Source organism: Oncorhynchus mykiss, chromosome 6 (assembly GCF_013265735.2).
Source record: "Oncorhynchus mykiss isolate Arlee chromosome 6, USDA_OmykA_1.1, whole genome shotgun sequence".
Lineage (NCBI taxonomy): Eukaryota > Metazoa > Chordata > Actinopteri > Salmoniformes > Salmonidae > Oncorhynchus > Oncorhynchus mykiss.
The window spans coordinates 29,811,858-29,830,674 of NC_048570.1; the positions used below are offsets into that span (position 1 = coordinate 29,811,858).

An 18,817-nucleotide genomic window follows, 5' to 3' on the forward strand; every position below is an offset into this window, starting at 1 on the left:
ACTCCCAAATATAGAGATGCAAGGACTCTCACATATGGATGCAATTACTGATCCTCCAGATCAAAATGATAGTTTTAAACATGTTTTGAAACTATAAAGTGTTTGTTTACAATGACATTGTTTACAAATAACGGAGTAAAACAAGCTTATATTTTGAGTTCTGATGTGGTAAGACCATTGCTCATGAGGCATTTATTCAAGAATCAATAGCTATATATTAATAATAAGTCCAAAAATGGATGTACAAATCCCAGATTGACCCATTAATGGAATTAATGAATTTATTAAATCTGATGTCATCCAACAGGCACCAACACACATCAACAAAACTCTCCAATCCATTAATACACACATGCGCACTCACACGTGTGATTGACGATAATATATACATACATAAGGTTATCCTTGAAAGTTGGAGGGCCTGATGCAAAGTGCACATTGGATTCATGTGATACAGATAGTCTAAACGTATCTAATAATAATTACTTACTATCTCATAATAATGTCTTACTATCTCATAATTATAACTTAGTATCTCATAATTATCTCATAATTATGACTTACTATTTCATAACGCGTAGTCAGATTTGTTTTGGGGGGTGGCGGGAAAGGGCTTCCATGGGGCTGCTGATAAAACGCCAGCTATATCATCACAACAGCTCTGTAGTCTTATAATAACATTTCAGTTGTGAGGTGATGAAAAATAAACCCGTGCCATTTTAATAGCCTACTTCATGAGTGACGTAAACGGTCTCCCTGTAGCATGGGCTCCCCCCGTGATTCTATGTGCGAACTACTGTGGTATCCTCCGTAGACGACGATCCCCACGTAAAAAGAAACGTTACATTCATTTCGATTTTTCCTCATCTGGTTAAGTTCGCTGCCTCCAAATGTCACTCGTAGATGTCTAACGCCTGGAACCGGTTGTTTGTGCATTGCTTCTACCAAAAACTTGAAGGAGATAAATAGTTTCACTGGTTTTATAACCGAACATTTTCCTCTAGTGGGAATTTGTTACAAACACTCCATATGTCGAATATCCTTTAAGAGTTTAACCGACTTCCAAGACGCGAGGATGAATTCCATACGACGGGTGCCTTCAAGGGTGAAAACCAAAATGACCGAAACCAATTTAGGTGCGGAAAGGGATCATTTTGACAAGAAGCAGGTAAATATGAATAACCTTGTGATGGTGGATGCATTTGCCCAGCTCAGCTGTTTGTTTTGCGGCTTTTCGACAAACCAGTGTTTGAAATAGCACGTGAGGTCTTTAATTTCTCCAATGTTAATTTTATTTGCGCACAGGCAAGGTAGCGTGTTTCCAAAAACAGCGCTTGTGAACTGTGTAACTGTAATATGATGCTCGAGAACGTTTTGATGCAAAATCTGCACCTGGTCCATCACATGAGTTGCTAGTTTGGCAGGCCTGTGGCACCCCGCGTGGCGAAACATTATTCCCAGCATAATTGAACGTTCTGTATGCCATTCAAGCATCTGGTAGTGGTTGCTTGTGATGAATAATTGAGGTTGAGATGTAGGCCTAATTCCTTTACATTGATCAGCCATGTCGTTATCGCAAAAAAATATATACGTCTCACTGTCCAGACATTTTAACTGTATCATTACCATCATCCAAAATGAATAGCCTAATCATCTATTTCCAAATAATTTATTAGGAAATTACACTCTAGGTCTTGTTAATGACGTCATCAGTTGTAGACCTTTTTTTGTTTAAGTATTTTAGAATTTTTATTTGCTTTTTGCTTTCATTTTCGCCTTCAGTGTCATTTACTTGGCAACACAGTGTCTGCCTCTCAGGGAAGTCCTGGCTCTCAATACAAGGCCTATCATGTTCAGCTAATCATTCTTGTTTGGCTACCTTGTCCTTTTTCCTAAACCTGTTAATTGAGACTGTGGCAGCAGACCCAGAGCTATCCTTTATAGAGTGTATTGAAATAGTAGTACAAAGTAACTTTGGAAACAAGTTCCTGTGGATGGTTTGCCGCATGGCAAATGCATCACCGAAGTTGAAATGACTGGACAGTAGTAACCTGCTGGACTGCTCCATCTGGAATGACTGGACGTCCAGCAAATTCAAAACGGCAACAGTCTGTGTGACCCTGGCATGAGGCAAGAGAAATGTCTGCCTTCTCCTTGTGCCTTTGTTACAGTACCTCATTTGAATATATTGGATTGATTTGCTGCAAAAATAAAGGACCTATTAGTGTTGTCACACTACCAGTATCAGAATACTAGGAAGTAAGGAAGCAAAAGAAACAACATGAAGCGGACAAAGTTTGAGAACTGTTTTCCTAATGTTGGAAAAAAACAGCCTTATGTTGTAACCCAGAGTCACATTTGTTTATTTTGCAAGCTAATTTACAAAAGTAGGTTTTAAAGGACCTTAGAGTTCAGTCTGCTTTGTTTTCTTCTCTGCCAAGGAAAATCTGGTATCATAGTATCGCGATACTGGGTTCATGACAACACTAGAACCAAAAGTCACACCAGGTCAGCCAGACAAAGTTAGGCAGTGATGATACTAAACTGAATCAATGAGGAAGAGAAAATGCATTCCTTTGGCCTGCTAGATGGAAGGAGAGGGAGATTGTGTGGTCCCTTTGACTGCATTGTTGACTGGATGTTTAAGATTAGCATATCAGATCATGTAAGAGGCGCAGTCACATGCCCTTGGCACGTCTTTGTTCAGCGCTGCCATAGACATGAGATCCTGACATGTTACATCCAAACCGTGGCTGGCTTTAGTCTAGCCATTAGTCAGTAGGGCCCTATGAAATCCCTCAGATTTCTTTTCCAAATTCTGTTTTTTCCATTTAAATTATTTCTGTGTTATACGATTTACGCTAATTTTATCATCAGAAAGCGTGTCTAATAATGTGAATGAATAAAACGTTGACAATTTAATAAGATATAACCGTACAATTGTAATGATGCAACACATTGCACTATTTAAAAAAAAAAAAAAATCAAACAAGTGCTTCAATACAGAGTTCTACTAAGTGTCTCATTATACATGAAAAAAAGTAATGCAAGAATCTAGGCAACAATGCAGCAAGCAATAGGCTTGTTATAGAGTTATACTTTATGTTAAAAAAACAACTAAACTTAGCATATATAGTTTTTTGTTAAATAAGGTGCTTCACGTAAGTGTTTCATTATAAATACATTTTTAAAAAAAAGATTCATGCAAGAATCTAGGCAATAATGCAGCAATAGGCAAAACCTATGGAACTACCTTATGAGCTGCTATGTCTGTCCATTGTAAGTTTTCCATCTATCACAGACATCTCCATTTGTGTTGAGCTCGGTGAGTGCCTCTCGCGAGTCTTGTATTTGCTGAAACTCCTCTCACAGTCGACTGAGCTGACTGGGAAGTAGATGTAGGGCACTGCCACTTCTGCAATTCTTGGGAATCTCACACTCAGGCCCTGCCAGTAATCAGCAAGCTCCAAAGCAGGTGAGGGCTCACTGGACACACAGTGCTGATAGGCAATCCATTCTTCACTGAGCTCTGTTGATGGGCTTGCCATGGGTTTCAGTTGTGTGCAGGCTTCAATCTGCTTTTCCATGGCTGGAGCCTGCCTGTAGACCGCTGGATGTGCATGCATCATGGAGCGGTCTTGGCACCATACCCACATGTTTTTGCAGTTCCATTCACTAGGTAAGAGCCCAGATCCTTTGACATTTGTATGCAGACACTGCTGTGGGAAGGTGGGTTCCTTCCAGGATTGACAGAGTTGTCATCAGTTTGGAGCAGCCCTCAGAGATAAAGGTTAGCTTAACAGTGAGGGCCTGCACCTTCTCTGATTCCAGCTGGCTGATGATGTTTGTGACTGCCTGGGATGATGTTTCTGCCAACAAACTCTCTTTACAGATGAACATGTTACTTCCCTGCCTCAAAACAGCTATTCCATCTGGAGCTCACTGCTTCAGGAGGAGCCTTGGCCTGCACAAACTCCTTCATAATGAGGAAGCTCATCCATCTTTTCTTTCTGGCAGGCTTCTTGAAGGAGACCGATCTCATCCATGTCACAAGTGATGCAGCTTCAGAGAAGTATTTGTTGTGCTGCCAGGTCTCACCCACCAGATTGATGACATGACAGAGACCGGTTATATGGACACTGTTGGGCATCACTCCTTTCAGAACCTCCTTGTATGCCTTCAGGCTGTAGGAGGCATTATCTGTGACCACTGCCCAGGCATCATTCAGGTTCAGATGGTTGCTGTGGAGGGAGGCTAGTAATAGCTTGGGAAACCGTTGAGTAGTTGCATCTGTCCATGAAAATGACATCCACCAGAAAGTACTGGTTTTCAACACCTGCAATGAAAGATGAGGAAAAACGAATTATGTTTCAACCAAAAAAAGTGTTATTTAAATTTCAAGTCTAAACGCAATATAGATACAGCGGTAGTTGGCTAGATGGAGAGGCAGACAGCTGCTGACATTATGCATCGCTATATTTCACCACAATAGCTCGTCGTTTGGAATATCACAATTTGCATGCGGACAATTCACATTGGAGTTCCAAATTGGTAACGAAATTACAAAAAATCAGTAATGGAATTACTGCAACTAAATTGGCTACAATGGAAAATCATAATATTCACACTCCACAGTTGGGTCACTGTTTTCGTTTGCCTTGTGTCTGGTGGTCAAAACAAGTGTTTTTAAAACAGTCTGACTCTGGACATCTCACATACACAAGCCCCCTCTTTCCATTTACTCTAACCAGTTTCTTGCTGTTTAAGTACTTACCTAGATGACTAATTTACCTCAGTTTTGACCTGTTGCTTTTAAGTTCAACGCATCCTTTTTGCCAGTGTACAATTCTCTGGGTTGTCCATGGAAACCAAACATCTACAGGACAATGAAGAAGCCAGGGGAGCTATGGTGTGGGTGGTTTGGTCAGCTTTGTTACTATTATTTACAGCTGACATCATCCATTTTGTGTGGCACAGCATAGAGTTAGACACTTAGGGGAGTGAAAGCACAAACATCCGGTAGCATAGTCATGGTGCTGACACACAGGGCTAATGTGAACATTTTTGAGAGGTGGAGGAGGAGACTGGAATGACTGTAGTACCATTTTAAGGTGACACAGCAGTAGTAAACTTCTGCCTCCCTTGAGTGGGTGTGGGCAAGGCGGGTTGCTTGGAATGTTTGGGTTCTATCAGAATCTCACAGGCTTGTTGTCCAGAAGAGGAAGTGTGTCTCTCTCAAACTCCCCTTTATATCCAACCATTGTAGGATGGTTTGAAGCAATGGCAAGTCCTTGTTGCGTCACCTACAGTGCATTCGGAAAGTATTCAGACCCCTTGACTTTCTCCACATTTGTTACGTTACAGCCTTATTCTAAAATGTATTACATTTTTTAATCTACACACAATACCACATAATGACAAAGCAAAAAACAGGTTTTTATAAATTTTGGCAAATGTATTAAAAATAAACCGATACCATATTTACATACAGTACCTGTCAAAAGTTTGGACACCTACTCATTCCAGGGTTTTCCTTTATTTTTACTATTTTCTACATTGTAGAATAATAGTGAAGACATCACAACTATAAAATAACACATGGAATCATGTAGTAACCAAAAACATGTTAAACAAAACTATATTTATTTATTTGAGATTCTTCAAAGTAGCCACTCTTTGCCTTCGTGGGAACTATTTCAAGCCTGTTGGAAAAGCATTCCAGGTGAAGCTGGTTGAGAGAATGCCAAGAGTGTGCAAAGCTGTATCAAGGCAAAGGGTGGCTATTTTGAAAAATATCAAATATATTTGTATAACACTTTCAGTTACTACATGATTCCATATGTGTTTTGATGTCTTCACTATTATTATTCTACAATGTAGAAAATAGTAAAACTAAAGAAACCCTTGAATGAATAGGTGTGTCAACTTTTGACTGTTACTTTAAGTATTCAGACAATTTGCGATAAGACTCAATTGAGCTCAGGTGCATCCTGTTTCCATTGATTGTAATTGATGTTTCGACAACTTGATAAGAGTCCACCTGTGGTAAATTCAAATGATTGGACATGATTTGGAAAGGCTCACCTGTCTATATAACATCCTACAATTGAGTTTGTACAAGTTTGTTCCGAGTCACGGATCAGGGGAAGGTTACCAAAAAATGTCTGCAGATTTGAAGTTCCCAAGAACACAGTGGCCTCCATCCTTCTTAATTGGAAGAAGTTTGGAACCACCATGACTCTTCTAGAGCTGGCTGCCCCACCAAACTGAGCAATTGGGAGAAGGGCCTTGGTCAAGGAGGTGACAGAGCTCCAGAGTTCCTCTGTGGAGATGGGAGAACCTTCCAGAAGGACAACCATCTCTGTAGCTCTCCACCAATCAGGCCTTTATGGTGGAGTGGCCAGACAGAAGCAACTCTTCAGTAAAAGGCACAGGACAGCCTGCTTGGAGTTTGCCAAAAGGCACTGAAAGACTCAGACCATGAGAAACCAGGTTCTCCGGTTTAATGAAACCAAGATTGAACTCTTGCCTGAATGCCAAACGTCACGTCTGGAGGAAACCTGGCACCATCCCTACGGTGAAGCATGGTGGTGGCAGCATCATGCTTGGGGTTGTTTTTCAGCGGCAAGGACTGGGAAACTAGTCAGGATCGAGGGAAAGATGAATGGAGAAAGTATAGAGATCCTTGATGAAAACCTGCTCAGGACCTCAGACTGGGGAGAACGTACACAACACTAAGCACACAGCCAAGACAACGCAGGAGTGGCTTCGGGACAAGTATCTGAATGTCCATGAGTGGCCCAGATCGAACATCTCTGGCGAGACTTGAAAATAGTTGTGCAGCAACTCTCCCCATACAACCTGACAGAGCTTGAGAGGATCTGCAGAGGGATTGGGAGAAACCCCCCAAATACAGGTGTGCCAAGCTTGTAATGTCATACCCAAGAAGACTTGAGGCTGTAAACGCTGCCAAAGGTGCTTCAACAAAGTACTGAGTAAAGGGTTTGAATACTTATGTAAATGTGATATTTCAGCTTTTTATTTTTTAATACATTTGCAGACATTTCTAAACTTGTTTTTGCTTTATCATTATGGGGTATTGTGTGTGGGGGGGACAATTTAATATATTTTAAAATAAGGCTGTAACATAAAAACATTTGGAAAAAGTCAAGGGGTCTGAATACTTTCTGAATGCACTGTATATATCTGTGTAGGATGTCTCGCTTAGGAGAAGCAGCAGCAGGGGTGAGGACAGAATAGTTTCATCAAAGGCTAGTCTAGTTGGGGTTTCTGTCTGTATCATCGCTGTAAGAGACTGAGCCAGCAATTGTGCTGTCTGGGAGACAAAATACAATAAAGCAGGAGTCGAGGAGAAATGTAACACAACAGGGAAATTTACATAATGGCCATGAAAGGCTGTTCCATGAAAACAGCTAGTATTTGATGTTGGGATAATGATAATTGATACTGGCTTGTTGAAATTAAATGTTGTATTTAACTAGGCAATTCAGTTAAGAACATTCTTATTTACAATGACGCTGGGCCAATTGTGCACCGCCCTATGGGATTCCAAATCACGGCCGGTTGTGATACAGCCTGGATTCGAACCAGGGTGTCTGTAGTGATGCCTCTAGCACTGAGATGCAGTGCATTAGACCGCTACTCCACTCTTCTCAACACTGCCAGTGAATTAGTGCTAGACTAGTTAATGCTCACATAACCAGACAGTCTGTTCAGCCTCATTAGCAGTGTGTTTACAATAGTTTAACAGCATTAGTAGTGGCAGCCGTGCAGTGCTTGGGTCTGTGTCTGACCTTGACAGCCAGAGCTGCAGCAGCAGTCTGTTGAATTAAGCTGATAAGAAATGCAATACCTAGAGTCAATGCAGGGCACCTGACTGCCCAGTGTGGAGTAGACTATAGGTGTTTCTGCTGTCTCCACTAGCTATAGTCCTCCTGGCAGGGATGTCTAAGCACATAGACACACTGCTGCTTAAAGGCAAGAAGGGAGAAGATGAAAAGGTAAGAAGGGAGTGATCGGGGATGGGAGGGGTGAAGCGGAGTGTGTGTGTGTGTGGCGAGTTTATCTGGTGGTGAATCTTCCGACTGTCTTCAGGGATTAGGCTGGGATCATCTCCCCCTCATTCCCTTCTCACTACTTCTCCCTCTATTGGGGGATTTAGCTATGTTTGGGACCAGGTTCAATGTTATGGTGTCAGACTGTCCCTGGCCTACTTAAATCACAGTTGACCAGCTTCTCCTGTTTCCAACCAGATTAATGTAAACTTTTATGACCTTATGGCATTGCTGTTGAACATTTTAATGATGTTTGTTTCTTTGTATGAATGAGTGAGGGAGTGTGTCAGTTGGGGGATGGGGTAGGTCTTTTGTTGGTTTGTGACATTACCAACCTCCAATTCTAGATTTCAAGCAGTTCTGTAAATTGCATTGCTCACACTTCACTGCATTATGCACTGTATGCAGTTTCTGATAAGGTTAGTGTAACAAGGATCTCCCTTCCTCCCCCTTCCCTCTCGTGTCCTTTCGCTCTCACACTCCCTATCTTTTTCACTCACTCTCTCTGTCCCCCCTACTTCCCTCCCTCCCCCTCTACGTCTCCCTCTCCTCTCTGAGTGACAGTCAGTCTGAATGTATTAGGGAGCCTCCCTGCACTCATGCTGCTCCATGGCGATCTGTCAAGGCCTCTGTGCCAGAGCGTGGCCTTCATCAACCCAATCTTCTACCCCAGTTGACGGGCCTTCCTCCTCCCACAACCCCCTCATTGTTATGCACCCCTCCAGACCACCACTTGCTCTGGACCCCTATAAGCCAGGGGGCTAGCTAGCACTAGCAGTAGCTTCACAAGGAGGGGTCCACATGAACCAAGACTTCCCTCTCTCTCTCTCCATCCAACTCTCCCCTTAGGTGCACAGTCGCCCCTCTGTGCTTTGTTTAGTGACTGAATGTTTTGGAGGAGGTTGGTGGGTTGTGGTCTGTGGCGTTTCACTAACTAAATTAGGTCTTTATGCATTTCTGGGATTGCTGGCAAATTTCGCCAGGCCTGCCTCGAATCTCGGGTGTGGAGATTGTATTCCTCCTCTCCTATGTGTATGATGTGTGCATTCTCGAGTGAGGGAATGAACTGTGTGACTGTGGGTAAAGGAAAAGTGTTAGTCTGTGTGAGCCTGTTTGTGGGATTATTTTGCGATTGAGCGACTCAGTGGGGCAGAATGTATGCATGTGTGAGTACAGACTTACATTTTCCGCTGCTCGGTGTAACATACCATTCTCTTTTCTGTGGTGGTTTGGGACTGGTGGGTTATTGAAGGCCATGACAGTAGCAGAGAATCTGCATAAATGAACAGCTCATACATGTTACTCCAAGCTGGATTAGTCAATTGGTTATGTAATGAATTGAAATTAAATAGAACAGCAGGCTGTGAGTGTACAGAGGATCCAGAGCTCTGAACGTCTTGTCCTTTTCACCCGATGTGTATTCATTCATTCATTCATTCATTCATTCAGGGCCACAGGGAGAGTGGGTGGTGACCTCAGAATGAGTTTCTATTGGCCAATGCTTCTGTGTTGTGTGAGGAATGCTTTGTTAGTCCATTGTTTGGTGCTGTTGATCCTCTATTCACTCAAGTCTGGAGTCAGAATTTGGACATGTGCTACAGAATTATGTGTTACCCATATTTCCCTCATTTATTCATCTTCTTCAGAAAATAGCTTGTTCTCTGCATGTTCATAACTGTTGAAGATGCATTACATATCTTATGTTGGGACAAGCCAGACTAAGGGTGACGGGCTGAAAAGACTGGTATTTGTATCAGAGGTCACAATATGCTTGTCATGTTTGGGATTCAGCATATTCCCCTTATCTTCTGGCGTTACTAACTAAGCCTTTATCAATGACTGGGCAACCCCATGTACTGTACAAACACACCAGTGGAGGCTCATCAGAGGAGGAAGGGGAGGACCATCCTCAGTGAATTTAATAAAAATTAAGAAGTTCTCCTTCCTAGATAACTATACAAAATATATTAGTCGCCAAATCATTGATTAAAACACAGTTTTACTGAAGGTCGACAGTAGCCTCAACAGCACTCTGTAGGGTAGTGCCATGGTGGAGCCGGAGGACCGCTAGCTTGACTTCACTACAAAACCTAGGAGGCTCATGGTTCTCTCCCCCTTCCATAGACTTACACAGTAATTATGACAGGTTGGAGGATGTCCTCCAGAAGTTATCAGAGCTCATTCAGCATGAACTGAGGACATGTTGTCCACCCAATCAAAGGATCAGAGAATGAATTTAGTACTGAAAGCATGAGCTACAGCTAGCTAGCACTGCAGTGCATAAAATGTGCTGAGTAGTTGACTCAAATAGAAAGACAACAGTTTTAGACAGGGGGTGAGATTTCTCTTAATTTTTGTTTTTGGTTCACTTACTTAGCTAGAGCCTTTCGCCTACTCGAACAGAGGATGCTATGTTAGCTAGCTGGCTATGACTATCCAACACTGGAACTCTTCCAAGTCAAGGTAAGCTTTTGGTTTTACTAATTTATTGTCACTGGGCCTGCTCGTGAAAAGGGAGATAGAAGGAGAGCATGTAGATGTGAGAAGGAATACAGCAAGGTGTTTTGTATGTGGCTATGAAAGTGAACTGTTTGCGTGTGATCGGGGTGTATTCATTCTGCCGATTCTGTTGAAAAACATTTCTTAAACAGAAGGAAACTGGGATAAACACACCGGAATTTGTCCAATAACTTTTTGCAACTGTTGGACTAATGATTACACCCTAGGTCAGCTAGAGGCAGGCAAGAGTGTGCAAGGTGGTATGGAATGTGTCACTGTCTCTCACCTCATCTTTCTCTCAACCTGTGTGCAACTATGTTGAATTCATAGGCTATGTTGTAGCAACTTCATGTAGTAGCCTAAACCTATTGATATTAAACTGGGTGAATGGAATAGCAATGACAGTCATCCAATATGCTGTAATAGAAATAAGGCCATGCTCATTTAAAGAACAAAATTCCTCCCTCAGCTTAAACGGCACCGACCGCCACTGAAACGCATACGCTTTGAGGAAAGAGTCAGAGCTCGGTCTCAGCAATCTGCTTCTCTCACTTCCTCTCTCCATTCATTCACTCAGACTAGTTCTACCTGTTGGCCAAGAAGCCTGAGGGGCCAGGATGGAAAATAAAATTACAAAACAAAATAAAAAGTTGGTCACATTTTTGGGGGGGACACACCCAAATATATAGAACAGATATACTAGTGGCTTTTTCAGTCCCCATTACTTACGGTAGCCTAAAACAACCAGATGATTGAATGATTATTAACTTTTATTACAAAAATCCTCTGTAATAAGCGTTAGTGCAATGACTGAAAATGTATAGCTATCTGCTAGCATGCTAGTAGATACCCATAGACTTCCAGTCATTGCACGATCTACTAGCAGATAGCTAGAAACTTTCGGTCATTGTGCTAAAGCTAGTTAGCATTGGACTCGCAAAACTACCTCTAACTTCCTTCCTTCATACTGGACACAAGCATATAAATGGTATCCACGAGTTCACCTGACTCTGGGGAAGTAGATAAATGGCCTCATTGCCAAAATCCTGAAGTATCCCTTTAAAATATGCTTTGTCACTGAGTGGTAGTTCAGTAGCCATAGTAACTGATGGCCTCAACCCGTCCTTTCTCTCCTCTCTCTTCCAGCTCAGCAGCATCAGCAAAGCCATCAACTCCAACGAGGCGCCTGTGAAAGAGAAACATGCACGCCGTATCCTTCAATATAACCCCAAACTGGGAACAGTAAACCTTTTTTGCTATTATGTGTTCCAAACTTTGTATGCCTGATAACCCACTGTGCCGAATAACTGGGCTGTTTTTAACCACTGGGGAGTTACACTGTTGAACCCCAACTCTGTTTGTGTTCTGTAAAGGTAATTGGTTTTTAGAGCTGACATTTGCCATCATGTAGTCTATACATCACCTCAAGGATAAAAAATAATGAAGGTTAAGACCAAAATAATTCCATGCAGAGCGTTTGGAAATAAACACATTCATTGGACCAGCGCTGTTGCTGATTCTGCAGGATTAGCATTTAAAATGTAACCAGCGGCTGGAAAATAATTAAAAAAAAGTTTAAATGAATAGAATAACAAATAGTTAAGCCATGTATTTTGTTTAGTAGTTATCTGAAATTCACTACAATTGCAAACTTTCTGTACTGCTACCATTCACTCCGTCATTTTCGCTCTGGTGCTGGTTCAGTGAATTTGTATATTTTCTAACGCTTCTGCATGGAATTATTACGTAAGGAATAATTGAGGGGCTATGCTTTCTATGAAAAATAATAAACAATGTTGAAGGTGTGTTCCACGGCGCGCTAGCAAAGTGGAACTAACCTCCCACGAAATTGAATTGTTTTCCAGAGAACGCATAGAGTCCCGAGTATATAGCCATTGAATTCTACCGTGCTGATATACCATGCGTTATAGGGAAGTAATGCACACGCTAGTTTGCCCTTCAGGCCAATCCGAAACGAGTATTCATCAATGCCATGGTATAACTTATCTTCTTCACCTTTTATCTTCAACCTAGCATTCATCCAGGATATTTTACTGCTAAATGTATTCTATGGCAACAATGCTTATTATCAAATTAAAACAAAGTTTATTGGTCACGTGCACACGATACAATGGAATAATTACTTGCTAACTTACAATGTATTTTATGCTCCTGGGATGATTTAGTGTTCAGAATACATTAATCTCTTAAACTGTGTTTTGTTATAGGTAATGTAGTAAAATAGAGGCTGAAATGGTGTGATTGTATTACTGTCTCCATCGCACATGAGGGAGAGAAAGTAAAAGAATATGTGAGGGACCAAGTAAAGGTATTATTTTGGCTTTGTATTTTGCTGGTTGGCTCTTCCTTGATGGGCCCTACAGGGATAATTCTGGGGACCTACAGGGAGAAGGGGGCCTTTACCTTCTGGTCCTACGCCTTGGGCATCCCCTTGTCCAGCAACGCCATCGTCAGCTGGAAGTTCTGCCACGTGCTTCACAAAGTGCTGCGGGATGGCCACCATAATGTAAAAACTGGCTCTCCACTCTACTCTGTATTAGGGTTTTTATTTCCACATAATCAAATGCAAATAAAAACATGTAGAGAGAAAAGGAACCTACATGTGCTGGGTGGAAAAATTCCTGCCTAAAAGTCCTGCCTAATTGGTAGCCTACATAAAATTTAAAAAACTATGCCGTATTGCTTTGAGCAGAGCTCTCAAACTCCATAGATGGTGTATTAATTAAGCGTTCAGTTTTTTTTTTTTTTATGCTGACCTCCATGGCCTTAATTAGTCCAGTAATATTGGCTTAATGCTGAAATTGTATAATTGCTAAATTGATAATTTAAGTTACAGTACTATTATTGAATTGACATTATCACTCCCCCTTTTGCCCTCCAGAGCCTTCAGGACTGCATGAGACATCACGGTAACATAGTTGAGATGGGGCAACTATGGGTGAGTGGGGATTGTGCTGTGTTTTTGTCAAGGGGTGCTTGAATAGGTTGAATGCCAAATTACTTAAAATGAGAAAAATATCCCTTGCTTTAATTATTTAATTTAGGTAAAAATGCAGATGTTTTGAAAACCTCTTTTCAATCATCTTCTTTTTCCCCTCATACAGTAATTGTGCTTCTTGTGCAGCCAGAGTTGATCTCTGTTGGCTGCAGTTAGAGATTTATCTGGTACTTTGGTATACTTTTTAGCCAGTAGTTCTGAAAGTAACTCAAATGGTGAGGGGCTGGCCCATGTGGGGGAAAATGTAGGGAAAATGGCGTAGCACAGCTTCCAGAAAAGTTGCTTTCAAACTAGGGATTTCATGGCTATTTGAGGCAGTAATTAAGACATTAATTCTGTTCATAGATTATGCATGTATGAACTACACATTGACACATCCAGCCCAGAGTGGGAGGTTTAATAAATACTTACTAGTCGCCAAAGTACCGGAGCATGTTTTGAAGAGAGGAGTGTGACGAGAGGAAAGGCTTCTTTTTGCCATCTTCAAATAAAGCAAAGCTAAATATTTGTTGCAGCAAAGCTTAATGCTTGTTGCTTGCTCTTATTGTTTCCAGGGCAACCTCCATGACAGATATGGACAGCTGGTGGCTCTGTACTGTAAGCTCCTTTGCACAAAGATGGAGTTTCACATGAAGGTAAGCACACCCTCTATAGTTTTGGCATGTTTTACCATGGGACATTGGCTAATCTTATCATTGTATGCATTGCATTGCCACAAGTGCTTTCACATAATGCCACCTAGTTGAACAAACAATGTATGTAATTTGAATGAATGTGATTTACATAGTTTTAATGTTGAATCACTTTTGCCATCCTTTTGTCTTCCATGCAGCATTCTGAAATCCGATCCAACCTAGAGGTGACAGATGAGGTTCTAGAGCGTGTTGCAGGAACAGACGTCAATAATGTGTGAGTGTTCTCTACTCCTCCCTCTCCACACATCCCTGGCACTCTTGGCTCACTCACTCTCCTGTTATTGAGTTATCAGAATATCATACAGAGACATCATACAAATCCGTATACATTTAATTGGCATAACTCAAGGGAAGTCAATTATTGATATAAGATACAAATGTCATGCTCTCTGATTCAAAGGAAACTATCATACCATTTAGTTGGAGTACTGTGGAGAATGAGGAGCGAGCCTGCTGCTCTTTCCTTAAGAAAGCCATTAGCCTTGTGTTACTAAGGGCGGTATTGACTTCCCTCCTGTAGGTTCCAGCTCAATGTGAAAGTGTTTGATTACCTGGATGCAGAGTTGAGGCTAGCCGAGACAGGTGAGAATCCCCCGCTTCTCCCCTACTTACCTACTTCCACCTCTCGAAGGATGGGTAACCAGAGCTACAGGGCAGTGGCCGGTTTCCATCAACTGTTTATGTTTCGGAAATGGAATAGGGACAGGATAGCAGCCAGCTAAATAAAAACTTGTGAGCACACTTGTGCTGCTGTTGAGGGAGTGACTTAATCGCCCCAAATGACTAATTTATCAAGGGATGTTTACCTTGTGTAAATTAAACACATTTCTAAACCACTTGTTTAATATGACTAGGGCCCTCCGATGTAATTTCACCAAAACCATATTGATAAGTTCTAAATGTTTTCAATTAGAGGACATTAATTATGTTTCTTCTGATTGGCTGTAATGGCATCATGCCCTGCAGGATGTTGTCACAGCCTGTCATCCTGAACAACCATAAACAAACTCTGCAATTGTAAACAACCCTGCCTGACTTACTAACTTGGACATTTGGTACTGGGGAAACATGGGAGCTCCTAACTGCCTTCTTCCTTCTACCCACCGCAATCTGCTGAGAACTATTTTCCACCCACTCAGTGGGTGATTCATGAATATGTGAGCTATTATCTCAGTGTTGTATTTCTGAACCAGTGACAGAGGTGTTTCACCCAGGCAAGCCATCGATTACAAATCCTGCCAATTGAGGCCATGTGTTTTTCCTACATTGGTGTGTTTCTGTGATCTGCAGTGATCCGGCAGCTCAACACGTCCATTGCCATCTCTACGACGACGTCAGGCCAGTGTCGCCTGTCCCCCCTCATCCAGGTCATCCAGGACTGCAGTCACCTCTACCACTTCACCGTCAAGCTGCTTTTCAAACTGCATGCCTGTACGTTTGACCACTTATGTGTCTTTTAAAGGGGAACTGACAGCATTTTAGCTACATGACATCTTATTCAAATCTATTCATATACACCCCCAGGAAGAATACATGTTTTTAATCTATTTGTTTCCATATGGTAATTTTCATGCTTTTGTAAATGTATACAATGTTTGGGAATGTGCTATAGTAAGGCATTTTTAAAATTTCTATAGCAATATAGTGGGAAAGTGGCTGTGCATTTGGACAATTTAATAGACACTGCAGTAAATAAAAACATCTGTCCTGTCCAGAGACCGATGGCCATAGCATATCCGAGCAACAGTCGACCTATATCCAAATAAGCCATTTGCCACACAAGCCTGCCATCATTCATTTTGAAGTGGACTGTGTGTTTACAGGCAGTAGCAACAGTGCGACTTTAGATCATTAGAAAGCATTTGCCAATTTCTGCAAATGGGAGTCCTCTTACATTTGGGAATGCAATCCTATCGATGAAACAACCATATAGATCAACTCTCAACATTTCAGTTATTTGGCTGTCAAAATTGCACTAATAAACGACAGGGAATGCTCCTCCTTCTGCAGCTTGCCCGCCATAGCATGCGTGTCCCAACCGGAGGTGAAAGTACATTTTAATCGCTTAATGGTACGGGACACCCAAGTCTGCGGCAATTTGGTGAATGGAAAGAGATCTGTTACAAAACACCTACATGTATTATGACATTCTGACATTGTCATTAGGCCTACACTTGTAGCCTGAATTGGTGTATCCACAGTTGTCCACGCGCGCATCTCTCTGCCACTCATCTCCGCTTTATCCGCGAGCATCTCTGACACTTATCTCCGCCTTGACAAAATGTAAGTATAATCCTCAAACCACAACGCAGTTTGGAGCGTATACTACCTGGTTTAAAGTCCATAACCATTTTTTTTTATATGGCTGACATGCAGTGATGTTTAATAGCCTATAGTTTGTTTGGCCTGTTGTAGCCTATTAATTGTGATAGGCTCACGGTTTACCGGTACGGCGTACCACCACTATTTATTTTGCTGGCACGCCATACCGGACCGTACTGCCTATTTCACCCCTGGTCACAACCTACGTTTTGACAACTGAATTGGAATTTGCCTGCCAGCCAATTTGATCCATGCAAAATACATTTGCTTGACAACTAAGCGATATGCTAACTGGATAAGTCGTTCAAGTTGCACATAGTTAGCAAAGCGATTCACATTTCTTGCTAACTAAATGACACCTGCAGCATCTATAGCTGTAGCCAATGGAAAAAAAGATATGAGGGGAAAAAGTTGGTCACTCCTCGAATGACATGAAATCCTCCCAGCAGCCAGCCAGCTAAACAACGTCAACGGCAAAGTAGTTCAAACGCTGTCAGTTCCACTAACTTAACTGCTTGATTCTATTTCTCAACATGTACTGTAACATCAATGAGAGTTACATAACTGGAGATCAGAAATCAGTATGTTTGAAGTTAATAGTAGTTTAGTTTTCAGCAAGTCGAAATACTATGCTTTGCTGACTTGATAACAAAACTTGTTTCAAAGTCTGTTTAGTGACTGTCTCTTGCATGTCCTGGATTTCAGGTCTCCCAGCAGACACCTTGCAAGGACACCGTGATCGTTTTCATGACCAGTTCCACAGGTAAGTCGCCTCGGGCTGTTATTATATAAGGGCATTAGGGAAGAGAGGGAGGAAGCCTCAGTACAACACAATCTTGCCTATCCCTGGCCTGTGTTACCCTGAGCCGATGCAAATATACTCATCCCTACCACCCAACTTCCACCCATTTCAATGTGTCATCATGACATCACTATCCTATGCACACCTCTGAAAGTGAAAAGGGGTTGAATCTGAGCAGTGTACCAGGTGACATGTTAATGTTATCAACCTGCACGATGATCAGCCCAGAAAGATGGCAGAGGAAGCTTAATGTATTAGTGCCTCTGGATAGTGGGTACCTTGTACCTAAGAGAACCAACTAATTTCTCTTCAGATCAATTTATTTTTATTTTACCTTTTTATTTAACTAGGAAAGTCAGTTAACATCTCTGAGATATGTGAGGTTATCAAATTCAAAACAACAAAATTCAAAACAAAAATCTCATAATTAAAATTCCTCAAGCATACAAGTATATTACACCATTTTAAAGAGTTCTCATTAATCCAGCCACAGTGTCTGATTTCAAAAATGCTTTACAGCGAAAGCACCACAAACGATTTTTACGTCACCACCAAGTCACAGAAAAATCGAGCTTTTTTCCAGCCAAAGAGAGGAGTCACAAAAAGCACAAATGGAGATAAAATGAATCACCTTTGATCTTCATCAGATGACACTCCTAGGACTTCATGTTACACAATACATGTATGTATTGTTTGCTAAAGTGCATTTTTATATCCAAAAATCTCATTTTACATTGGCGCGTTACGTTCAGTAGTTCTAAAACATGCGGTGATTGTGCAGAGAGCCACATCAAATTACATAAATACTCATAATACACATTGATAAAGATACGACTATTATTCAACTATTATACATGGAACTTTAGATAAACTTGTCCTTAATGCAACTGCTGTGTCAGATTTTCTTTAAACTATGGAAAAAACAAACCATGCAATCTGAGTACAGCGTTCAGACAAAAAAGCAGCCAAAAAGATATCCACCATATTGGGTAGTCAGCATTAGTCATTAATAGCATTATAAATATTCACTTACCTTTTATGATCTTCATCAGAATGCACTCACAGGAATCGCAGTTCCACAATAAATGTTTGTTTTGTTCGATAATGTCCATTTATGTCCAAATAACTTATTTTGTTAGGGCGTTTGGTAAACAAATCCAAAAGCGCGTTCAGGTCCCGCCAAACGTCGGATGAAAAGTTCAAAAAGCTCCGTTACAGCCCGTAGAAACTTGTCCAACTAAGTATAGAATCAATCTTTAGAATGTTTTTAACATAAATGTTCAATAATGTTCCAACCGGAGAATTTCATTGTCTGTAGAAAAGCAATGGAACGAGCGCTAACTGTCTCGTGACCGCGCGTCATGAGCCCAAGGCACTCTGCCAGACCTTACTCAAACAGCTCCTA

General features: G+C 41.4%; 1 protein-coding gene across 1 annotated transcript in view; it reads left to right on the top strand.

Moving 5' to 3' along the window:
• The first annotated feature begins 754 nt into the window (after nucleotides 1-754).
• Nucleotides 755-18,817, top strand: part of LOC110525698 (huntingtin-interacting protein 1-related protein) — a 31,548-nt gene continuing 13,485 nt past the window's right edge. Inside the window, exons 1-9 of the mRNA XM_021606063.2 lie at nucleotides 755-1,168; nucleotides 11,721-11,784; nucleotides 12,959-13,101; nucleotides 13,477-13,533; nucleotides 14,148-14,228; nucleotides 14,426-14,502; nucleotides 14,809-14,870; nucleotides 15,579-15,719; nucleotides 17,316-17,373. Coding sequence (XP_021461738.2) covers nucleotides 1,076-1,168; nucleotides 11,721-11,784; nucleotides 12,959-13,101; nucleotides 13,477-13,533; nucleotides 14,148-14,228; nucleotides 14,426-14,502; nucleotides 14,809-14,870; nucleotides 15,579-15,719; nucleotides 17,316-17,373 — 776 coding nt within the window. The 5' untranslated portion in view covers nucleotides 755-1,075. The remainder of the gene's footprint in view (nucleotides 1,169-11,720; nucleotides 11,785-12,958; nucleotides 13,102-13,476; nucleotides 13,534-14,147; nucleotides 14,229-14,425; nucleotides 14,503-14,808; nucleotides 14,871-15,578; nucleotides 15,720-17,315; nucleotides 17,374-18,817) is intronic.